The sequence below is a fragment of the Microtus pennsylvanicus genome, chromosome 7 (genome assembly GCF_037038515.1).
Source record: "Microtus pennsylvanicus isolate mMicPen1 chromosome 7, mMicPen1.hap1, whole genome shotgun sequence".
In the NCBI taxonomy this organism is placed as follows: Eukaryota; Metazoa; Chordata; class Mammalia; order Rodentia; family Cricetidae; genus Microtus; species Microtus pennsylvanicus.
This window is the reverse complement of record NC_134585.1, coordinates 113629795-113649326: the sequence shown is the minus strand read 5'-3', so window position 1 is coordinate 113649326 and position 19532 is coordinate 113629795. Positions and strand designations below refer to the sequence as shown.

General features: G+C 45.6%; 1 protein-coding gene across 2 annotated transcripts in view; it reads right to left on the bottom strand.

Annotated features, from left to right (window-relative positions):
• The window catches only part of Cd101 (CD101 molecule), a 42044-nt gene that overhangs the window by 11309 nt on the left and 11203 nt on the right, over positions 1–19532 (bottom strand). For both annotated transcript variants that reach the window (XM_075981787.1, XM_075981786.1), the window contains exons 3-8: positions 18408–18821; positions 15664–16050; positions 11697–12074; positions 10601–11005; positions 6046–6456; positions 1885–2280 (exon numbers count right to left, since the gene is read on the bottom strand). In XM_075981787.1, the coding sequence (XP_075837902.1) occupies positions 1885–2280; positions 6046–6456; positions 10601–11005; positions 11697–12074; positions 15664–16050; positions 18408–18821 (2391 nt within the window). The remainder of the gene's footprint in view (positions 1–1884; positions 2281–6045; positions 6457–10600; positions 11006–11696; positions 12075–15663; positions 16051–18407; positions 18822–19532) is intronic.

Below are 19532 nucleotides of genomic sequence, written 5' to 3'. Positions count from 1 at the left end.
GTCCTGTTTATGGTTGCCATTTATTCTCTTGTAAAAACTGCTGATTCTATGGTGCCTGTGAATTCTCAGGGAAAACATTTGTGGGGCTTTCCCAGATATGTGGGATATCCTGTAACTGTTGGAATAAAAAGCTGATAAAAAAATTCTGGTCATTTGGAAGTAAAAAAGAGTTACTGAGGAATGGACATGGGGAAAGGAAAATGGAGCCCTGAAGATGGAAGGTGGAGAGGATGGTGGAGCCCCAAAGACCAGAGAGGAGGAAAGGATGGTGGGGTCCTGAGGAATGAACAGGGGAAGAAGATGGTAGAATCCTAGGGAACAAGTCAGATTGAGCCTCACTGGGATGCAGTGAGGCTCTCTTTGCTGGCGAGAAACTGCCACATGCACCGCTTCCCTTCTTGAGATTGCTACTAAAGCTAACTTGTCTGTTAGGAGTGTGGTGGTGTCTCAAAACTCTGCCTTAATTTCTCTAGTGATCCTTTCCCAATATAAGTCCAGGCTGTAGTTCATCGTTCAGGTATTTGAATCTCGCTAGAAAGAAGCAGCAAAGATAATGAGCTGGCAGATACTATAGCCAGTCACGATGCATTGGTCCAGCTGGAAGAAAGAGTTCTTCTTAGTAACACACGTCTCAGAGATGCCCATCAGCTGTCTGGTCCTGCACAAGGCTGAGACATTGGCTGCGGATGATTTTCCTACACAGAGAACTGTCACTCTTTGGCCAAAGGCCCTTGAGTAGCACTTCTCTTTCTTGGTGACCTAAGGCAGCTCTGTATGGCATCCTTCCTTCTCTGGTGTCTTCCAAGACACAATAATACAATGGGAAGGGGATACCAAATGAGCATTGCTGATATTTGGATTTTAAATGACCATTTCATCCCCTAAAAGATCCATGTGGGAAAGACTTGCTCCTGGTTTGGTTCTATTAGGAGGTGGTGGTGCCTTCAGGAGAAGGTTCTGAAGAGAGATCTTCATGTCACTAAAGGCATGCCGTTGAAGGGATAGTGAGACACCAGCTCTTCCTCTTTTTCTTTCTCACTTTCTGGCCAGAGGTGAGTGGTTTTGCTCAGCCACACATTCCTGCCATGGTGTGTGCCTGCAGACTCAGAGTCCTGGACCCAAATGTCCGAGACCAGAGTCTCCAAAGCTATGAGCCACAGTAATCATTTTCTGCAAGTTGAGTATGTTTGCCTAGCAACATCACCAAAGACCTAACAGTTTGGTGAGGGGGGGGAGAGAGAGAGAAAGAGAGAGAGAGAGAGAGAGAGAGAGAGAGAGAGAGAGAGAGAGAGAGAGAGAAGAGACAGAAGGAGTGAGACCGTCAGTCAGTCAGTCAGTCAGTCAGTCAAACAGACTGACAGACAGACAGAGATCCCAGCACTGATCCTCTGAGGAAGAGAGTTTTTAGTTCTGTCATTTTTTCTTCCCTTGACCAAGGGTGTATTTATGCATAATTGACTCTAGCTCAGCTGGGTCAAAACACAGAGACGTCATCACAACTATCATCTTATCTGCCTCGTTTTCTTTTCCACCACAAAACAGCATCCTGAGCTCAGAGGATCAGCCAAGAGGTCAGTGTGCTGGCTGCCCGTGTTCCTTGGATATCTGAGGCACACATGACGCTGATGGCCTTTTGCTTGGGAAGGAAAAGTCCGAACAGTGCAGACATGCCCATTAGCCAAGTGTCTGTGCCCAAACCTCGTGAAACCTTGCGGGTTCAAATGAGTTACTATGGAGAAAGGCAGCAAAGTCATCTTCTTTGAGAAATCTGAAAAATTGTCATTAGTCTGGAAAAAGAAGGAAACAAAGCTAGGAGGAAGCACAGAGGGAAGCCGGATAGGCCAGTGACCCAATGAGCCAGTGGTTGGTTGACCCCCAAGTTACCTGAAGGCAGCACCCTGAGCATCATCCGCTGTGACTCATCCGAGGCTTGGTTGATCCACTTGCCTGGGGGGCCATGTTGCTGCCACTCTGCCACCTTGCACCAGTACATCCCAGCATCCTCCAGCTCCACCCGATGCAGCTTCAGGACAAAGTCTGTGGGAGACGATCGGTAGCAGTGCAGGGCCCTCCTGCGGCCCTCGCGGCCATACTCCAGCAAGCCGTCATACTGCAGGTGGGCCAGCATCTGACTCACAGCCTTCTCCCTGCTCCAGTACCATGTCACGGAGTACAGGGAGGCTGGGCTGCCAGGGCTGTCCAGGCTGCAGCTGAGGCCCACTTCTTCATGCTCAGTAGCGTTTTCCAACCAGTGCACTTTGCTGACACGGATCTGACTTCCTAGAAGGCAAAGTGATGAGCGGTTAGAGAAGAGAGGACTTTCGACGCGGTCACCTCTGAGGTGTATCATTTCCACTGGGAGATCTTGTCTGAAGACATTAGAACCTTCATCATTAAGTGATGTTTATCTTTGATCCTTCCCTTTTTTTTTCCACACTTGCCAGAACATTCTTTGCTATGAACCAAGCTTACCACTTCCCCCCTTTTGCCTGACCTCTCGCCTGACAGACTCTACCACTAAAATAGACACAACTTCAGCAAGGCTTGCAGCTTTCACCTGTCTTTGAACTTCCTCGTTGAGCTCCCACAGGTGCTGTTCACAACTTTCAGTGCTCTCTCGAGTTCGGCTTCACACCAGTCCCACTCCTTCTGAGATCACCTTCCACCACCACACCCAGATGTTATATCTCTTGTTCAGACTGCTGAGAGACAGAATTTGCTCGATACTCTCAGTATTTTAAGAGAATCTGGTTAACTACAAACATTCCCAAGTTGAGAAGTGCCATTGTGTTGTCTTCGTCAGTTCTTCACCACCGTGGCAAAAATACCCAAGCAAAACAACTTAAGGGAGCAAAGATTTATTGTATGGCTAGTGGTTTCAACCTTGGTGAACCATTAATTCCTATATTTTTTTATATTTATTTATTTATTATGTATACAATATTCTGTCTGTGTGTATGCCTGCAGGCCAGAAGAGGGCACCAGACCCCATTAAAGATGGTTGTGAGCCACCCTGTGGTTGCTGGGAATTGAACTCAGGACGTTTGGAAGAGCAGGCAATGTTCTTAACCTCTGAGCCATCTCTCCAGCCCCCATTAATTCCTATATTTTGCATGCCTATAAAGCTAGCACTATGTGGATGGCTGATAAGGTTTATAACCAACTTGACCTCTGACTAGGAGTCCTTGGACCATGGCTTCTGTGGTCCTTTAGTGTCTATGCCACAGATCCCACAGAAGCAGCTTCCTGTGGAATTCCGTGTGAGCAGGGGACTCCAGCCATTTCACTCTCATCTCAAGGTCAAGTTTATTAAAAACAACAATAACAACAACAAAACCCACAGAAGATGAGGGTGGTCTGGAGCTCACTGTGTAAGATAGGATGCCTTTGAAGTTATCATCTTCCTGCCTCAGTCTTGCTAGTTGCATGCCACAACACTTGGCTTTCAAAGGAAAATGTACTGAATGAGTTTACTCTTACATCCTTGAGTCTGATTGGTGGGTCCAGTCAATTCTTAAGATACTGCCAAGGTACCTTTCCTTTTGTGTTAGTGCAGAGCTTGTGGTACCAACCTCTGATAGCCACACTTTCCATGAATCCCAACTTGAGTCTCTTTATTGGGCAGATGCCAAGGTTTTCACATTTTCTGCTCTGTTTTTGCTCCTAATTGTCACTGTAAACCTGGCTAAAAGCAGCTAGTGGTAACCACGGCATAGCCTGAGTTGTCTTGGAATTCTTTCCATTCCTTTTGAGTTCAACCTCACACAAGTCTTGGGGAATAAACAAAATATTCGCCAGAAATCCATAGAAGCGGCCTTTAGTCCAATTCCCAATAAAGTCTTCATTTCTGTGCGAAGTTTCACAAGCACAGACTCTCTGTCCACATTCCTACCAGCATGTTCTTTCACCAGAATTGCCCATTAAGCTCTTTGTAAAGCGTTCTAGAGACGTTCTAGCCTGGTTCTTCAACCTCTTCCAGACTCTTCCCACAAACGGGTTTCAGATCTTAAGAACCCACTTCATCAGGTTGGATCGCAGCATGAGCCCCACCTCAGTGACATCAATTTCCTGTATTAGTTTCTTTGTTGCTGCTGCTGGTGTTGTTGTTGTAACAAATATCTAAAAGAAAGAGACTAGAGGAAGAAAGGTTTGTTCTGTGGATGGCCTCAGAGATTTCAGTCCAAAGTCAGATGGATTGTTTGCTGTGGGCCTGAGGTAAAGCAGAATATCAGTGTTGGAATAGGTGTCACAAGCTCCCTTAAAGGTGGCAAGGTTGGAGAGAGAGGAGAGAGAGAGAGAGAGAGAGGGAGAGGGAGAGGGAGAGGGAGAGGGAGAGGGAGAGGGAGAGGGAGAGAGAGAGAGAGAGAGAGAGAGAGAGAGGGGAGAGAGAGAGAGAGAGAGAATGTCTGTACTATCGTCTTTCTTCTTCTTCCCTTCTATTCTGTCTGGGACCACCAGGCTATTTGATAAGACCACATGCATTCAGTCAGGTCTCCACTTAGCGAATCCTCTCTGGAAATGTTCTCCTAAACACACCTTACTAACCTCCTAGGTGCCTTTCAATCCAATCTATTCAATGATGAAGACTGCGAGAATTTCTTGATACACTAAAAGATCTAATACTGAGGCCTTATTTCTACCTGGGGAACACAGGCTTGAACCAAGGGACGTTGCCTCCTCAAAACCTGCAGGCAGATGCAGTCAAGCGTTTGGCTAGGGAGAGTGGAAGGCAAGGATGTCGGCCACACAGGTGCAGAATGTAGGAGACATAAATGCAGTGGTGGTGGGCTCACTGTAGCATCCACACAGAAGTAAAAATTAGGATCCACAAGCCTAGGGCTCAGGATATCGAAACCCAAAGATGTGACAGTGTAGCCAGGACAGTGGTGTAGAAGCCCTGAGAGCAGCAGAGACTAAAGCAGAAGAGCCCACGAGCATTCCCGGAGGAGCGCACAAACTTAAAGGAGACAGGGGAGCAGCCTGGAGAGAAAGCGAGGCAGAGATCTCTTCCAAGCTATTTTTTTTAATCCCTGCTTCTCTCCCAGACAGAGCTCCCCTATGGCAAGAGCTGTGTCTTTTTCATCTTTGCCGTTCTGTTTCCTAGCATATGGGAATGTCCAGTTATAATCTTAGTGTTTTTTTTTTAATGTCACCTTGAAAATAGTACTTGAAGCACCACATTAGAGGGAGTTATTTACATCATGCTGTTGGCTGTTGTCCAGTTCCTTAGCCGTGATGCCCATTTGACTTTAACCCCCAGTTAGAGGTGACCCAGCCAGTGCGGAGAGACCTAGACAAGCCTGCCCACCTTCAGACAGCAGTGCTCAGTCTAGCTCAAACAGATGGAAGTTCCATTACAGTTTCGAAGCTCTCCAGAGGTGGAGAAGGCTCCCCCAGTAAGCCATTCCAACAGTTAACTACTTCTATTTGCCTTATGTTTAGGCAGCCAAATGTTGAAAAGCAATTTCTCCACACGTCCCCATAGAGTTGTACAGTTTCTCTTCACAGTGGGAGAAATATGCTTCGTATTACTCTTTCTCTGCCAAATTACAGTAGAGCCCCGCTGGAGTGACACCGCTTGTTATTATAGAGATCTGAAGATCCGATTCCCTGGGCAGCCGCACAGATCAGCTGCCAAGCTGCCAGGCAGACCAGGCAAAGGGATCTTGTTCCCAATAGAGCTCAAAACCTCAAACTGATTCACCTTAAGTAACCTCCCCTCTTTTGGCGGGAAACCAGGTCCCGTGGGCATTTGTAGGTGGTCGTTACTCTTACGGTCCAGGTTTTTGTTGTTACTGTTGTTTTGTTTGGTTTTTTTTTTTTTTAGACAGGGTTTCTCTGTAATAGTCCGGACTGTCCTGGAACTCGCTTTGAAGATCGGACTGTCCTCGAACTCACAGAGATCTGCCTGCCTCTGCCACTATTTGCCACCACCACCCGGCCAGATGATGTGTTTAATCTCTTTATAGTCACACCCTAGAGGTTGTTGGAGAAAACCCGGTCATCTTACAGAAAGACGTATGATGACACCCTTCTGAGGTTTACCTGTGGGCCTGAGTTTCAATTCTGTGAATCCTGAAGTCTTTCTTTCAAGCTTTTGCCAAGTGCCGTTTGTAGATAAGAGCCATTCCTCCACGGCACAGTGGTAGCGACCCTGGTCACTGGCTTCCATGTTCAGAATGTTCAGCAGAAACAAATCTTGGGAAACTTTCTCAGAATGAAATTTTTGCTTACTCCGAGGGGTTTGAGATGCATTTCCATATTTTACAACATTGGTTTGGTCTGTTTCTAGGATCTTCAGAGAGGACTCATTTGTAGAAGTGGGAGAAAAGAACCAAGTGATGGCTAACGGAAGGTTTCCAGCAGATCGGGACAAGACGGAACATTCTATATGTGTGCTGGAGCTGATGGGGAGCTCTTGGACTTGACTGCTTGAGTTCAAACTCAGTTTGCTCTCTGAATGGAAAGGATAAAAAGAGTTACTTTGTTAGGGAAAACAAACAAAATACAGAATTTCAAGCTAGCACTTCAACTAGGGCAGACAGCCATCATGTGGATGAATTCCCTCTCAGTAGATGCCCTTAGCTGTTCATTCAGCTCTGACACCATTCAAGATCTGACGAAGTCGCCCTTCCCATCTTTGAGCCCTGTTCCTCTCCCAGGCTGCATGTGGCTAAGAATAGCTGTGACCGCGGCCCAACACAAAATTGCCAACTTACTTAAAATACTATGAAAGTTGGTTTCATTCTTCATACTTCAGCTGTGCATAAACTTTGTAGATGACAGTGTTGTGTTATAATGTCAAAAGACCGAACATGCCTGTGAGAATTCTGTGTGCTTGCAAGTTGATATCTCTCTTCATAACGCCCACCTGCTCATCCTCATTCTGTCCTTACTGTGTGGGGAGGGGGAGAGCCCTGGGAAAAGAGGCCAGCTCTTCCCCCCATGTTATAATACTGGTGTATTTAGCAGAGGCATCTCGTCCATAGCATGTCTGCATCATTTTGAGAGCTCTCTGTCTCTGTGTGTTTACTATATGAACTGCTTCTAAAACCCCGATTTGTCAAAGTCTAGTTAGAGCTGCCTTCAAACACGAGCAAGCAAGAGGACGTTGTGCATGGGCTATGAAAATCGTGTTTCTTTTCTCTGCAGCCATGCCACTGGGAGGATTTCATGTGGGGAGGGACTCTGCCATCTTTTAACCCCAGTGGCTGTTCCTTTGTCACAGATGCACAATGAATATTATTCTCATCCTCACTTCTTGCTGATCTCTCGACTGCTGTTGATGCTGCCAGAAGGTTCCTTTATTCCCCCTCAACAAACATATATTCATCACATATTCTGTCACAGACCAGACTATTTTAGGTATTTTGTGAACACTTCCTCTCAGTGAGTCAGTTTGGAGCAGCAGTTCTCAACCTGTGGGTCGTGACCCCTTCAGGGGTGTTGACCACCAACCCTTTCACGGGATCCTATCAGCTATCTTGTATATCAGATATTTATGATTCATAACAATAGCAAAATTACAGTTATGACATAGCAACAAAAATAATTTTATGGGTGTGGGGGGATCACCACAACATAAGGAACTGTATTAAAGGATCAAAGCATTAATTCGGAAGGTTGAGAACCACTGGTTTAGAGGAAGATATAAGACAGGAGCAAAGACTCACACGTAGAACAGAAATATGCAAAAATGCAGCAAATATCAGGATCACCCAGAAGGTTTACCCAATCCAAGGACAGAAATGGGGAGAGACTTCCTGGAGGAGGCAACTCTGAGCTAAGACTTGAAGATTAATAGTAGTCGTTCGGATGAAAAGAGAGCAAAGGAATTCCACATAAAAGGAACAACTTGAATAATGGCTTTGAACACGCGATACATGTGGATTATCGAACTGCAGGCCGTTCAGTGTGGTCGGGTCAGATCTAAGACGGAGAGTGGGAAGCCCTGGAGAAACAGCTGCATGGGATTACCGAAAGTCTTTCACGGGTTGCCTCGGGAGTTTGGACATGAAGAGGACACAGCTTCTAATCTGGGGCGCTGGGATGTGGTAAGGACAACAGGATCAGTATAGAAGGGACATCTTTGGACAATGATGATAACGTAGGCTCTGACACTGAGCACAGGCATGTCTGGGAAGTAGTCAGATAGGAATCCCAAGACCAGAAGGAAAACCATTCTGAACAATGAACGTGGAAGTTGTCAATGGGTGGATCGTATCCACAGGCAGAAAGGATTTTCCCTAGAAAAGCCTGGAGGGTCAGAGCATATGTCAAGCTTGAATCCCAAAGGATGGTTGTTTTTGTTTTGGTTTTTTTGAGACAGGGTTTCACTGTGGCTTTGGAGCCTGTCCTGGAACTAGCTCTGTAGACCAGGCTGGCCTCAAACTCACAGAGATCCGCCTGCCTCTGCCTCCCGTGTGCTGGGATTAAAGGAGTGCGCCACCATCGCCCGGCAAGAATGGTTGTTTTTAAAGAAAACACTGGGCTCAATGGGACAAATGCTTTCCTACCCTGGAAGAGAATCAGAAGTTCAAGGTCATTCTTGGCTATAGAATACGTCTGATGCTGACCTGAGTTAAGAAAAAGAAAACGAAGCCAAGCGTGCAGCCCACACCTGTAATCCTAGCACTTAGGAGGCTGAGGCAGGAGGATCAGCCTGCACTACAGAATAAGACACTGTCAAAAAACAAAACCAAAAAAAAAATTTAGATAGTGACTCCATGGAGGAGGAGGATACAAGAGAATGAGAAGAAATCATTAGAGGCCCAGATAACTTTCTTCTTTTAAAAATTCTGAACTTTTATGGCTGGTCTGTGTGCTTGCATTGCTTAACATAGTTGCACTGCCTGTTGCTGATCTGCGGGACCATGACCCAGGGAGAGAGTGGAATCTGCTTTAGTACCCCTGAACCTCAGCTCTGTGTCCTGAGGTGATCATCCCATGCCCACCAGGGAGATAATAATATGTATTGTTTGCTTTCCTCTAGGGAATGTTGAGAGTATTAAAACATCATCTTAGTCTCATGGAACTTAGCTGGGGCGAACCATTACAGTCAGTTCCTATAGTCAACAGATGCCTGAAAAGTGTTAATTCGGTCTTGAAAGTGCTGCAGAGCTGGCTCAGCAGTGAAGAGAATGTGCTGCCCTTGCAAAGAACCAGAGTTTGGTTCCCAGCACCTGTATCATGCAGCTCACAATCACCTGTGACTCCAGCATCAGGAGACCCAGGGACCTCTTAACCTGCTATTTCTACACAGAAACATAGTATATATAATTAAAAATAAATCTTTGGGCTCAAGAGATGGCTCAGCAGTTAAGAGTGCTTACTGTTCGTTCTTGCAGAAGACTAGAGTTCAGTTCCCAGGACCCATGTGACAGCTCACAACCAGGGGAATTCCAGTTCCAAGGAATACAGTGCCCTCTTCTGGCCTCTGCCAGTACCTGCATGCATATGGTACACATATCTTTGTGCAGTCTCACACATACACACAAAAATAAATTTTATTTGAAAATTGAAAAAAAAAAGAAATCATTAGTAGTAGGAAGAAAACTTCATGCCATTGGGTCGAGAGCAAAATAAATAAATAAATAAATAGATGATTAAAGATTTATGGAAGCAATCTCAGACATCAGGGAAGGACAAGTAAATTAAGGCATGAATTCACGAGTAAGGTCATTACTATGAGCACAAATAATTCTCAGCAACACAGAGATGGTGGTGGCTGCCATGCCTGAGCGCCTGCTTGGCAAGCCAGGCACTGCAGTGGGCACGCTACAGACATACCTCAGTTCACGTGAACATCAGCAATTTACAGAAGCAGTGACTGAGGTAGGGGAAGATTAGGTAACGTGTAAAACCCTGGCTGTATTACCATCCCGGGAAAATACGAGTTGGGAGAGAGAAAGAACACAGCCTGGCAGAACTTCAGGCTGGGTTTTACTTTTAGCCTCTGTGAGCTATTATCAAGTTAAGACTGAATTTTACTGAAACCATGCGTTCTCTCTTGTATGTTAACACATTTAAAGAGGTAGCTAAGTGTATTCTAATGGAATCGACATGATCGCCACCACTTCTAAACATGAGAAAGATGTTGGGTCGCCAGCAGGGACCAACCTAAAAGACTGTGCCCTCTGGAGGGAGGCCCTTGAGGACCTGCTGTGCCAAACGGTATCCTTTAGCTGCTGGCAACAGGAAGTCATGGCAGATGGGAAAAGGCACAGAGCCGTGGTCGTTAGCCGGTGTGGAGGTATTTCATTGTTTTAATATTGGTCAGTGTGGCTCTTATGTGTGCTGGCTTCATGTTCATACCACCATATCATGCTTACTTTACCACCACAAATGCAGTGACTGGGTATTTTTGTTTACTTCTATAGTTTACACAAAGTTGGGGGAGGAGTTTTGTTGTTGTTACTGTTTGAGACAGAGGCTCAAATTGTAGCCTCGGCTTGACATCGAATTCTCAATCTTCCTGCCTCAGCTTCCTGAGTACCCAGATTATAAGTGTGCATAATCACACCTGACCAGAAAAAAAAAGATTCTTTTCTATTTTTTCCCCCTTTTTTAAACGCAGGGATCAATTTCACACCTTCCTTACCTGGAAAAGTGACAGTAATCCTCACTGGGTTGGAGGTGGCAGATACGAGGGCTGGGTCACTGGTGTACAGGGAATTCCTGTCATAACCTTCCACCGTGCACCGATACACCCCGGTCTCCTCCAAGGCGGCATCGTGGATTTGGAGTTGAGAGCGGAGTGAAGACTGTGAAACCTTCGTCTTCCTGTGGAACTGGGAGAGGTCCTTCCCCCATTCAACTGTGCCATTGTGGGTGATCCGAACTAGCCGATGGAAGGCTCCGGAGCCAGCTGGCTGAAACTGCCACGTCACTGAGCATGGCAGCTTGAGGTTCGAGTGGTTGGCCCTCACTATGCAGGACAGGTTGAAGGTGTGGCTGAGTGTCACGTTTGGCTGACGGCTCAACAGATGAACCTGTAAACTTGATTCTGTGGAGCGGGGGAGAGAGGGAGACACGCTTCCTGTTTACCAAGTCCCAGCGCTGGACGTCCAAGTTTTCTCAATGGTACCCTTCACACAGGGACACACATTTGTGCTCCTGGACTATCATGAATTTGGGGGTACAGTCTGTCCCGAATCCCAACCCCAGCCCTCCCAAGTTTCCCCCATTGCTGCCGACTCTTCCCAGCAGCCACAACAAACAGGCAGTGTTTCTGCAGTGTGCCACTCAGACAGCTGCGCTGAGCAAGTGGAACACTCACAGCCAGGGTCTGGCCTCCTTCCTCTCCCCACTCAGCAAGTAGAACACGCACAGCCAGTGTCTGTCCTCCTCCCCACCCCCAGGGTTCAGCGTCACTCTCTCGCTTTTGCTAGAAAAGACTTCGGGACGCCCAGACTGCTGCCAGAACGGAACAGGCTTGGCTCCATTCATCTGGAAGTCAACTCCTATTCATAGGGGTTTGTGCTCAACTTTGAACAATTCACAAGCTGTGCTCTAGAATGATCTATAAGGATGAATGAACTCGAAGGTTAGTCGACAGGCCTGCTAGGCAGATCCTGCTTTGTTTATCGTGGGGGGTACCTATACAATTGGCAGGGGGTCTGGATGACCCTACTCAAACTGCAGTATAGAACGAAGTGGTTGACACACATTCAGAAAAGGATTTCCCAGATACTCACTCAGAGATTTTACAGTGATTGCAATCTTCTGGGTCCACTGCAGCTCTTTGGCCTGGTTCTGGAGCCTCTCCGACACTCTGCATTCATAGGTGCCACTGTCTGTGACCACGGCGGAGCCAATCTCCAGCCGAAAGGTGGCCCGGTCCACTTTCTCCAACCTTTTGTTACTATGGGACCTGGGGCCTGGAGAAGAGACTCCCAGCTGGACAGTACCATCTTGTTCCATGCCAGCCACAAACACAGGTGTGGTCTGGGCCTGTGGGATGAGCCACCAGCTCACAGACAGAGGACCTGCATCCCCACCTGCCTTGCAGAGAAGGGTAAGCTCCTCTCCTTCCCACACATTCCGCTGCTCGGCAGACACGGTCACATTTCTTGCTGCGGATTACAGATTATGGGAGAAAAGTGCTTTAATTAAACAGAAACATTTCTAAAATACAGTGGCATCGAATTATAAGGATTTGACTTGTTTGTGACAAATCAGAGCTGGTGGATTCCTCCTTATGGCGCCCAGAACAAAGATCTGCCAAACATTTAAATTGTAAATGGATGAATGGATGGATGAATAGATAAACGTATATATGTATGTATAGATAAATGTATGTGTGTATGCATGTGTGTGTATACATATGTATAGATGGGTGGATGAGGGGGTGAACAGATGGATGAGTGGATGGATGTATAGATGATACATAGATAGATAGATAGATAGATAGATAGATAGATAGATAGATGTAGATGAATAAGTGTGCATCTCTCTGTGTGTGTGTGTGAAATAAAATTTTCCTAAGATAATCATCACAAAGTAGAAACAAGACAGGTGATACATAAACGATTCGTAACATACACTTATTTTTCCTACTGTTTTGTTTAGTCAGCCCATCCTGAAAAATATCCAGTTGAGCAAATATCTGATAGTATTTTGTTTGATTCATTAAGGCGAGTAAATGATCCCTAACATAATGAAGTCCTGATGACATAAATGTTTAGGGTACTTGTTTTATTTTTAGAATACAGGCTGTCAGTGTTTCAATATGTTCTCTGTCTTCCTACTTACTGTGCCCTAGCCAGTCCTAATCCACTTAGAGTGTGTTTTAAACAGGGTAAGAACATTATTAATTAGGTTTCTGTTTGTAATACTACCACTACAAAGAAACTAATTTAGGGAAATGTATATTTATATACACACACATCATGTATCCAGATGCATATCTATCTATCTATCTATCTATCTATCTATCTATCTATCTATCTATCTATCATCTATCTATCTATTATCTATCTATCTATCTATCTGTCTATCTATCTATCTATCTATCTATCTATCTATCTATTATCATTGGCAAAGATAGTCTTCTTATGTTTAAATCACTGTGCATAACTATAAATGTAAGGCTGGCTCCCAGATGGGAAATTCAAAACCTGGAGAAATGCAAGCATTCACTCAACAAATGCTTATTGTGCAAGGTCCTGTCCCGGCTGCTCTGTGGGCCACGCAGACACATCAGGAGCTCCCGCTTCCTGGGCAGCCCAGCACTAAAGGCCAGCCACCACCACCTAGAGGCAGAATGACTCAGGGCAGCACACTTGACCTCTCTGAGCCTTCACGTTGCTTTCCAGGAAAAATGAGGGTAATAACAGCAGCCACATTTTGCTTTGTTGAGACAACTGAACAAAGGCCACACAAAGGGCTTAGGCCCTGGGCTATAGAGAGTACTGAAAAGGGGTTAGCTATTACCATTAGTGTTTAATAAGAGACACTGGCAATAGTGGAGGTAGTTCAAAGCAAAAAGAGAAAAATAAAACAGAACCAGCATTAGAAATCTAGAGGGGATCTAAACGAATCTGCAAATTGCTCTTCCCCACCGCTTCAGGCAGGCACGCACCAGCTACAACAGCAGCATAAAGACTAATCTTCATAACCAGGTGGAGCAAATTATCAAACCTGCCTCTGCATTGTGGGTGTCAGAGGCACGATCATGCTATTTGCCTTTTGTTTTTAATATAAAAATGACTCATAACTGAAATTTAGAAACTAGAAAGGAAATGACTAGTCATAATTTCGCCACTGTAACATAGCCATCATGATTAGTTTCAACGAACATCACTTCAAAAATTCACTGTGGCCATTAGCCTCAGAGTCAGAAGAAAGGCACAGGGAGAGTGGGTGTTGTTCCCTTCTGTTTAAAATATTCATGGACCAATAAAATCCGCTCATATTTCAAATAGCAGTTTGACTTTCCAAAACAGAAATGTTAGACAAGGTCCTCAATAAATATGTTAATAAGTTTTCCAGTTGCTACATGTTAGGCCCAGGTTAGACTCCAACCTATGGGAAAAAAAACCTCTTTATCATTGAAAGATAAGTCCCCAGGACCAGGAGTGGAACTCCACGACGCACCCTTTGGAGCTCCCAGGATCAAGTTCTTACACATGGGCTTTAAGGAAGTTGGTAGATACTTCCCTGGGGACTTGGGAGATTTCGTGAGCTCTGTGTAAATATGCCTTTCCTGAACCCTAGAAACTTAGACCAAATGTTTGGCATGTAAACTAACACCAGGACACGCCCTATCCTGCCACTCTCTTCCTCCAGAGCCACTGGGGAGCGGGGAGCAGGATGCCGAAGAGGCATCGATCTATCTTTGGAGATACCCCTAATGAGCAAGTGCAGCAAGATTAGCTTTCATTTTAGCTCAGTTTATTTTTAATTAAAATTTCTTCCCCTAGTTTTTGCTTTTGGGCAAATTTTCTTTCTAGACTTTGACTTTGACACTCAGTCCAGACGATTCTAATATTGGTCCTGGGTGCGTCTGTTTTTGCTCTATGTAAAGCACTGATGATTCAAACATAGTTAAAGTCACTCTACCTCCATAAAGCAAGGATGAACTAAGTGGCTGTCCTGAGTCGGTCTTCTGTTGTAATAATGAAATATCTGAGACCGGGTTCAGATAAGGAGGTTCAGATAAGGAGATTCGTGGTGCTCACGATTCTTGGGGTTTAAGAATCCAGATATTGCAGTACTGGCATGGTGGGGACCCTCCAGCTACAGCAGAACTTTATGGAAGAGAAAGGGAAGCAGGAGCGATAAGCACCCATGGTGGCCTCGTTTATACAGTCCTGTCTCCCACAGTGGCATTAATACATCCGTGAGGGTGGAGCTCCCACACCCTCATTGTGTCCACATCACCACACTGAGGACCACACTGAGCCTCTGAAGGGCAGTTAGACCCAGGGCACAGCAGTGGCTCACGCTGTTTCATTCATAGGGATGCTCAGGACCAGTTGAGCAGACATCTCACGGCATCACAACAAGCACAGAGAATGGAGTCTGTCTGCTTTCATTTGTCTCCTCATTTCTCACTGAGTCAGAATTATGACCCGCTGCAAGTTAACGTAACGAGATTAGCAGAAAGCAATTGAAAAATGGCTGCCCTGCCTCAACTCAAGGTCAGCTTACTTGGCCGTGTGTTCCCCAGGAAAAGGGACTCTACCCCTCCTCAACCCCCATATACACATACATTCACACACACTGGTACACACATGTGCAGTCTATTCATGCACTTGTAAGCCTATGCTCATGTGTGTACATGTGTACAAACACTTAAAGTCAGAAGACTTTATTAATACAGAAAACCTAGCATACAAAAAACAAATGTAACCCAAAAAGCCAAATAGACTCAAACAACATAAGATGACAAGAAGGGACTTAAGGGCACCTACTTGTGTCATTTTATAGACAAGAGAGTTGAAATTGAGAGAAATGAAGAGAGGTACCCATGGCCTATGTCTCAGGAATTGAACTCCAAACGTCTTGGCTAGTCTTGATACATTCCCCTCCTTCACTTCACCTCCAGTGGGGTCTGACAGGCTCCAGACTCTAAAGGAAGACACCCACTGTGTTCCTGTACTACCCAGGGAGGGCGAGTCTGAAGACAGCACCATCTGTGGCTGTCCCCATGTCACGTACCTGCTGGCTCCCTCAGCTGCACCTGGGTGACTGAGGACTGCTTTCTCTGAAGAACCTGCCAGGAGTTGGTCTGAGTTCTCAGCACCTCTGCCACCTCACAACTGTAGGTGCCTACGTCCTCTGGACCCACGGAGAAGATCTTGAGAGAGAAAGCCTGGGGGTTTAACTTTGAAACCTGCAGTTGTCCTTGACTTGCTCTGTCTCTGTAGTCTGTCTTCAGGATCAGGACCCCACCAGCATCAATTTGGGCAATCTCCTTCCCGTTGAGGAACCAAAAACCCTGAAACTGCAGGTCACTGCCCCTGCCGACAACCAGGCAAATCAGTTCCAAGGGTTTTCCTTCAGCAGGTGAGCTCCTGGCTGTGATGTTCACTTCAAAATCTCTTGCTGGGCAACAAAAGCAAGGCAGATGTTTAGAAAACCCACTGTATTTGCCCCCTTTCGGCACACGAGAAATGAGATCTGTAATAACAATACCACGGTTACATCTTATGTAGCCTTTCAGTTCCATGGTGGCTGTGAGCTCCCTACTCCAAAACAGCCCCACCGTGAAGGAAAATTACAAAGTCCCTGACTATTCCAAATCACCCAGAAATGACAGTATCCATGGTTTTCTGAAAGCAGTCCTCAGCAAGTAAAAAGCATGCAACAATTGTGTTAAATATCTACTTAGGCATGCCTCCTTAATTAAAAAGTGAAATATTTCATGCTGTGTTGAATTGCTGTAAATTATGATTTCTGGTTTTCTCTTTCATTTTTGTGCTGGGCATTGAACCTGCGCCTCACTGAGTGCTGGGCTTTCAGTGCTTGCTCTGAACCATAATCCCCAACCTTTATTTCTTACTTTGTTCATTTGTCTAAGAAATAATCAGTAGAATTTTTCTAACTTCTGAGCATATGTGATATGACTTTGTAGGATCCAGTATCTCAGACACTTGAGGGCCACAGGAAGATTTGTAGTGGAGCAGAGTAACATATAAAGTTAGTGATCCACCACTAGCATATTCCTTTCCACAGTGTGTTGTGGAATATAACATTTGTTTAACTATGTAAAGATGTGTTGCTTTTGTTATGTTGCATTTTTTTTAACTATGTAAAGATGTTTGTTTCTCTTTGTCTGCCTAAAGTACCTGATTGGTCTAATAAAAAGCTGAATGACCAATAGCTAAGCAGTAGAGGGATTGGCAGGGCAAGCAGGCAGAGACAACAAGTAGTGGGGGGAATCTGGACTCAAGAAAGAATAAGGCAGGGAACCCTGCTTGCTCTTCGGGTTGACGGGGGAGGGAGACTTGATTGGGGGAGGGAAATGGGAGGCGGTGGCGGGGAGGAGGCAGAAATCGTTAATAAATAAATTAATTAATTAAAAAAAAAGAAAGAATAAGGGAGAAAGAGAAGGAGATACCCAGGCCAGTCAGCCACTGAGGAAGCAAGAAGTAGGACATACGGAATAAAATAAAGGTAAAAGCCCTGAGGTAAAATGCAGATGAAGAGAAATAGGTTAATGTAAGTTATGGAGCTAGTGGGACAAGCCTAAACTAAGGCCAAGCGTTCATAACTAATAATAAATCTTCATGTAATGATTTGTGGTCTGGCAGTTCAAGAAGGTCTGCTACATTTGGTGCCCCACATTGGGGGCTAAAATGCTGTTTTACCTACCTCACAGTGGCTATACTTTAAACACTAGAGGCCCAACTGCTCAGGCTGTAGCCTGTGTGGGTGTGTGGGATTCTGTCCCCCAGACAATGGTTCTGTTGCTACCATGAAAAGTCACTTTACTAAATCTCTATTGTTCTAATAAAACTTGAAATTCAAAGGCTGGTGTGAAAACCTGCCAGCACATAGAGTTAGAGTAGCAACTGGCTAATTGCTCTTTGCTGGCATCCCCAGAAGCCCCTCTCTTTTTACCCCACCTCTTTCTGCTACTTCCTGTCAACTAGTTGCTAACCCTGCCTCTCTGAGCCCAGGTTCATTTTGTTTAATAACACAAATGCAACACATAGTTAAACAAATACAGCATAAATGAATATAACACATTTTTGCCTAGTTAGACAAATATTCCACAACAACGGTGGATACTCAGTTTTAGCTGGCCCACCTATTGGATCAAGGCACATAAAGAGACCAAAAATGACCAGGCCTTTCTGTCTACTTTTGACAAAAATGTCAGTGACATTTTAAATAAAAGGTGACAATTTCAAGCCTGGTGGAAAGACATTCTGTCACTAACAGGGACAAAGCCTCACAGTGGAAATTAGGGCAACATTGAGGCCCAGCTGCCTGTGGTAGGTAGGTTTAGGAAAGAGGCAGATTTGACTTTGGAAGTAGGTTGCTCTTTTCCCCAGCAGGGATTAGAACGTACTCAGGGTGTCTGTAACTATGGTCCCTTGTTTTGAAAACAGGGGGCTGATCAAATTATGGGGTGATTATTTGGCCTACAATGAAATGATAAAGATAACATGCTTACAAAGTGCCTGACAAACGTGGTTATAAAATCATGTCCAAGGCTGTTTCATATTTCTTGTCCTATATAAAATCTCACACGAGCAAAGCCAAAACGGAACATTCTGGAACATCTCCTCTTTAGTTATGCTTCCCAGATGACAAACACAAAATTAACTTAAACTTTTTTATCTACTTTTTAGGAAAAGTCAACAAAAGGTTTACGGGAAAAAAAAAAAGCTATCCGGCTATCCCTAGTGTACCAACTGACAGCAAATTCACAGGTTTCCTGAGAAGATAATTACCCGCCGGCTGGATCCTCAGAGCTGTTTGATCTGTCCGCTTCCTTGTGATCAAAGTCCACGTTTCATCCGGATCCTGAATCCATTCCGTGGCCTCACAGAACAACTGGCCTTGGTCTGAGGGCTGGAGCCTGCCTACGGACAGCTTGAAGGAGGTGGCACCCAGCTTGTCCAGCCTCACGTCACCAGCCACGAACCTAGCTGCATAGGAGGGCCCGGGGGCCAACAGAAAATCCCTGGAGAGAGAAATGATCTCAATGGCTTGGCTCTCTCCTTCCCGCATTAGGTACCAGGTGAGAGCGAGGTGGGTATGTTGAGCCGTTGCTTTGGTTGCCTCGCAGGTGAGTTCTAATGGCTCTCCTTCCTTCTTCCTGAGCATCTGAGAGGGCATGGTGGCAGAGAGGGTGTCGGGAATCACTAGGAACAAAGCATAAGTGGTCATCTGACTGGTCCGTGTTTCCTTCATTAGCCCGTCTCGAGGGAAGGTGGCACCTACACCTCATCTCAAAGAGCATCCTTTGGGTTTGCTTTCCCAGCCATATGCTTTCCTAATGCAGGCCTTCCCGATTGCTGAGGGAGCATGGGAACTTCGCAAAGCACGTGGTTCAGTGACGTACGGCCCTGGCTTTGCTACATTAGCATAATCTAGAGCTGGGTTAGCTACTCAGCCACCCGTGGGAGGAGCACTGGAGCTTCTAGACCTAGATTCTGGCCTTCAGCCTCCCTGTGTCTCTCTAGATGCACATGAGTGGCTCACTTCCTTTCCCTTCCCAGACCCTAGTCTCCTTTCTCCATTACAGAGCCCTGACATCGTGTAATTTGTTATTCAGACCCCCAATGCAATCTTTCCCAAAGTTGTCATAGCTGTCGTAGGACCCTACCACTCTCTTCTTCCTCAAATGTAAGCCATCCAGCCCAAGCCCGCGTGAAAGCAGCACGGAGACGGAGTCACCGGATGCTCCAGACACTGCTCTAAGAGCCGGGTGTCCCCAGGAGCTCAGAAGTGGTGGGAGATGTGCGTATAAATAGCCAGTTATGGCGTAACTGGGCAAATGCCGGTAAACACAGTGTGAGCAGGGAACTAAGAAGAACCAAGTTGGGGTAGGCCCTGAGGCGATCTAAAAGGTT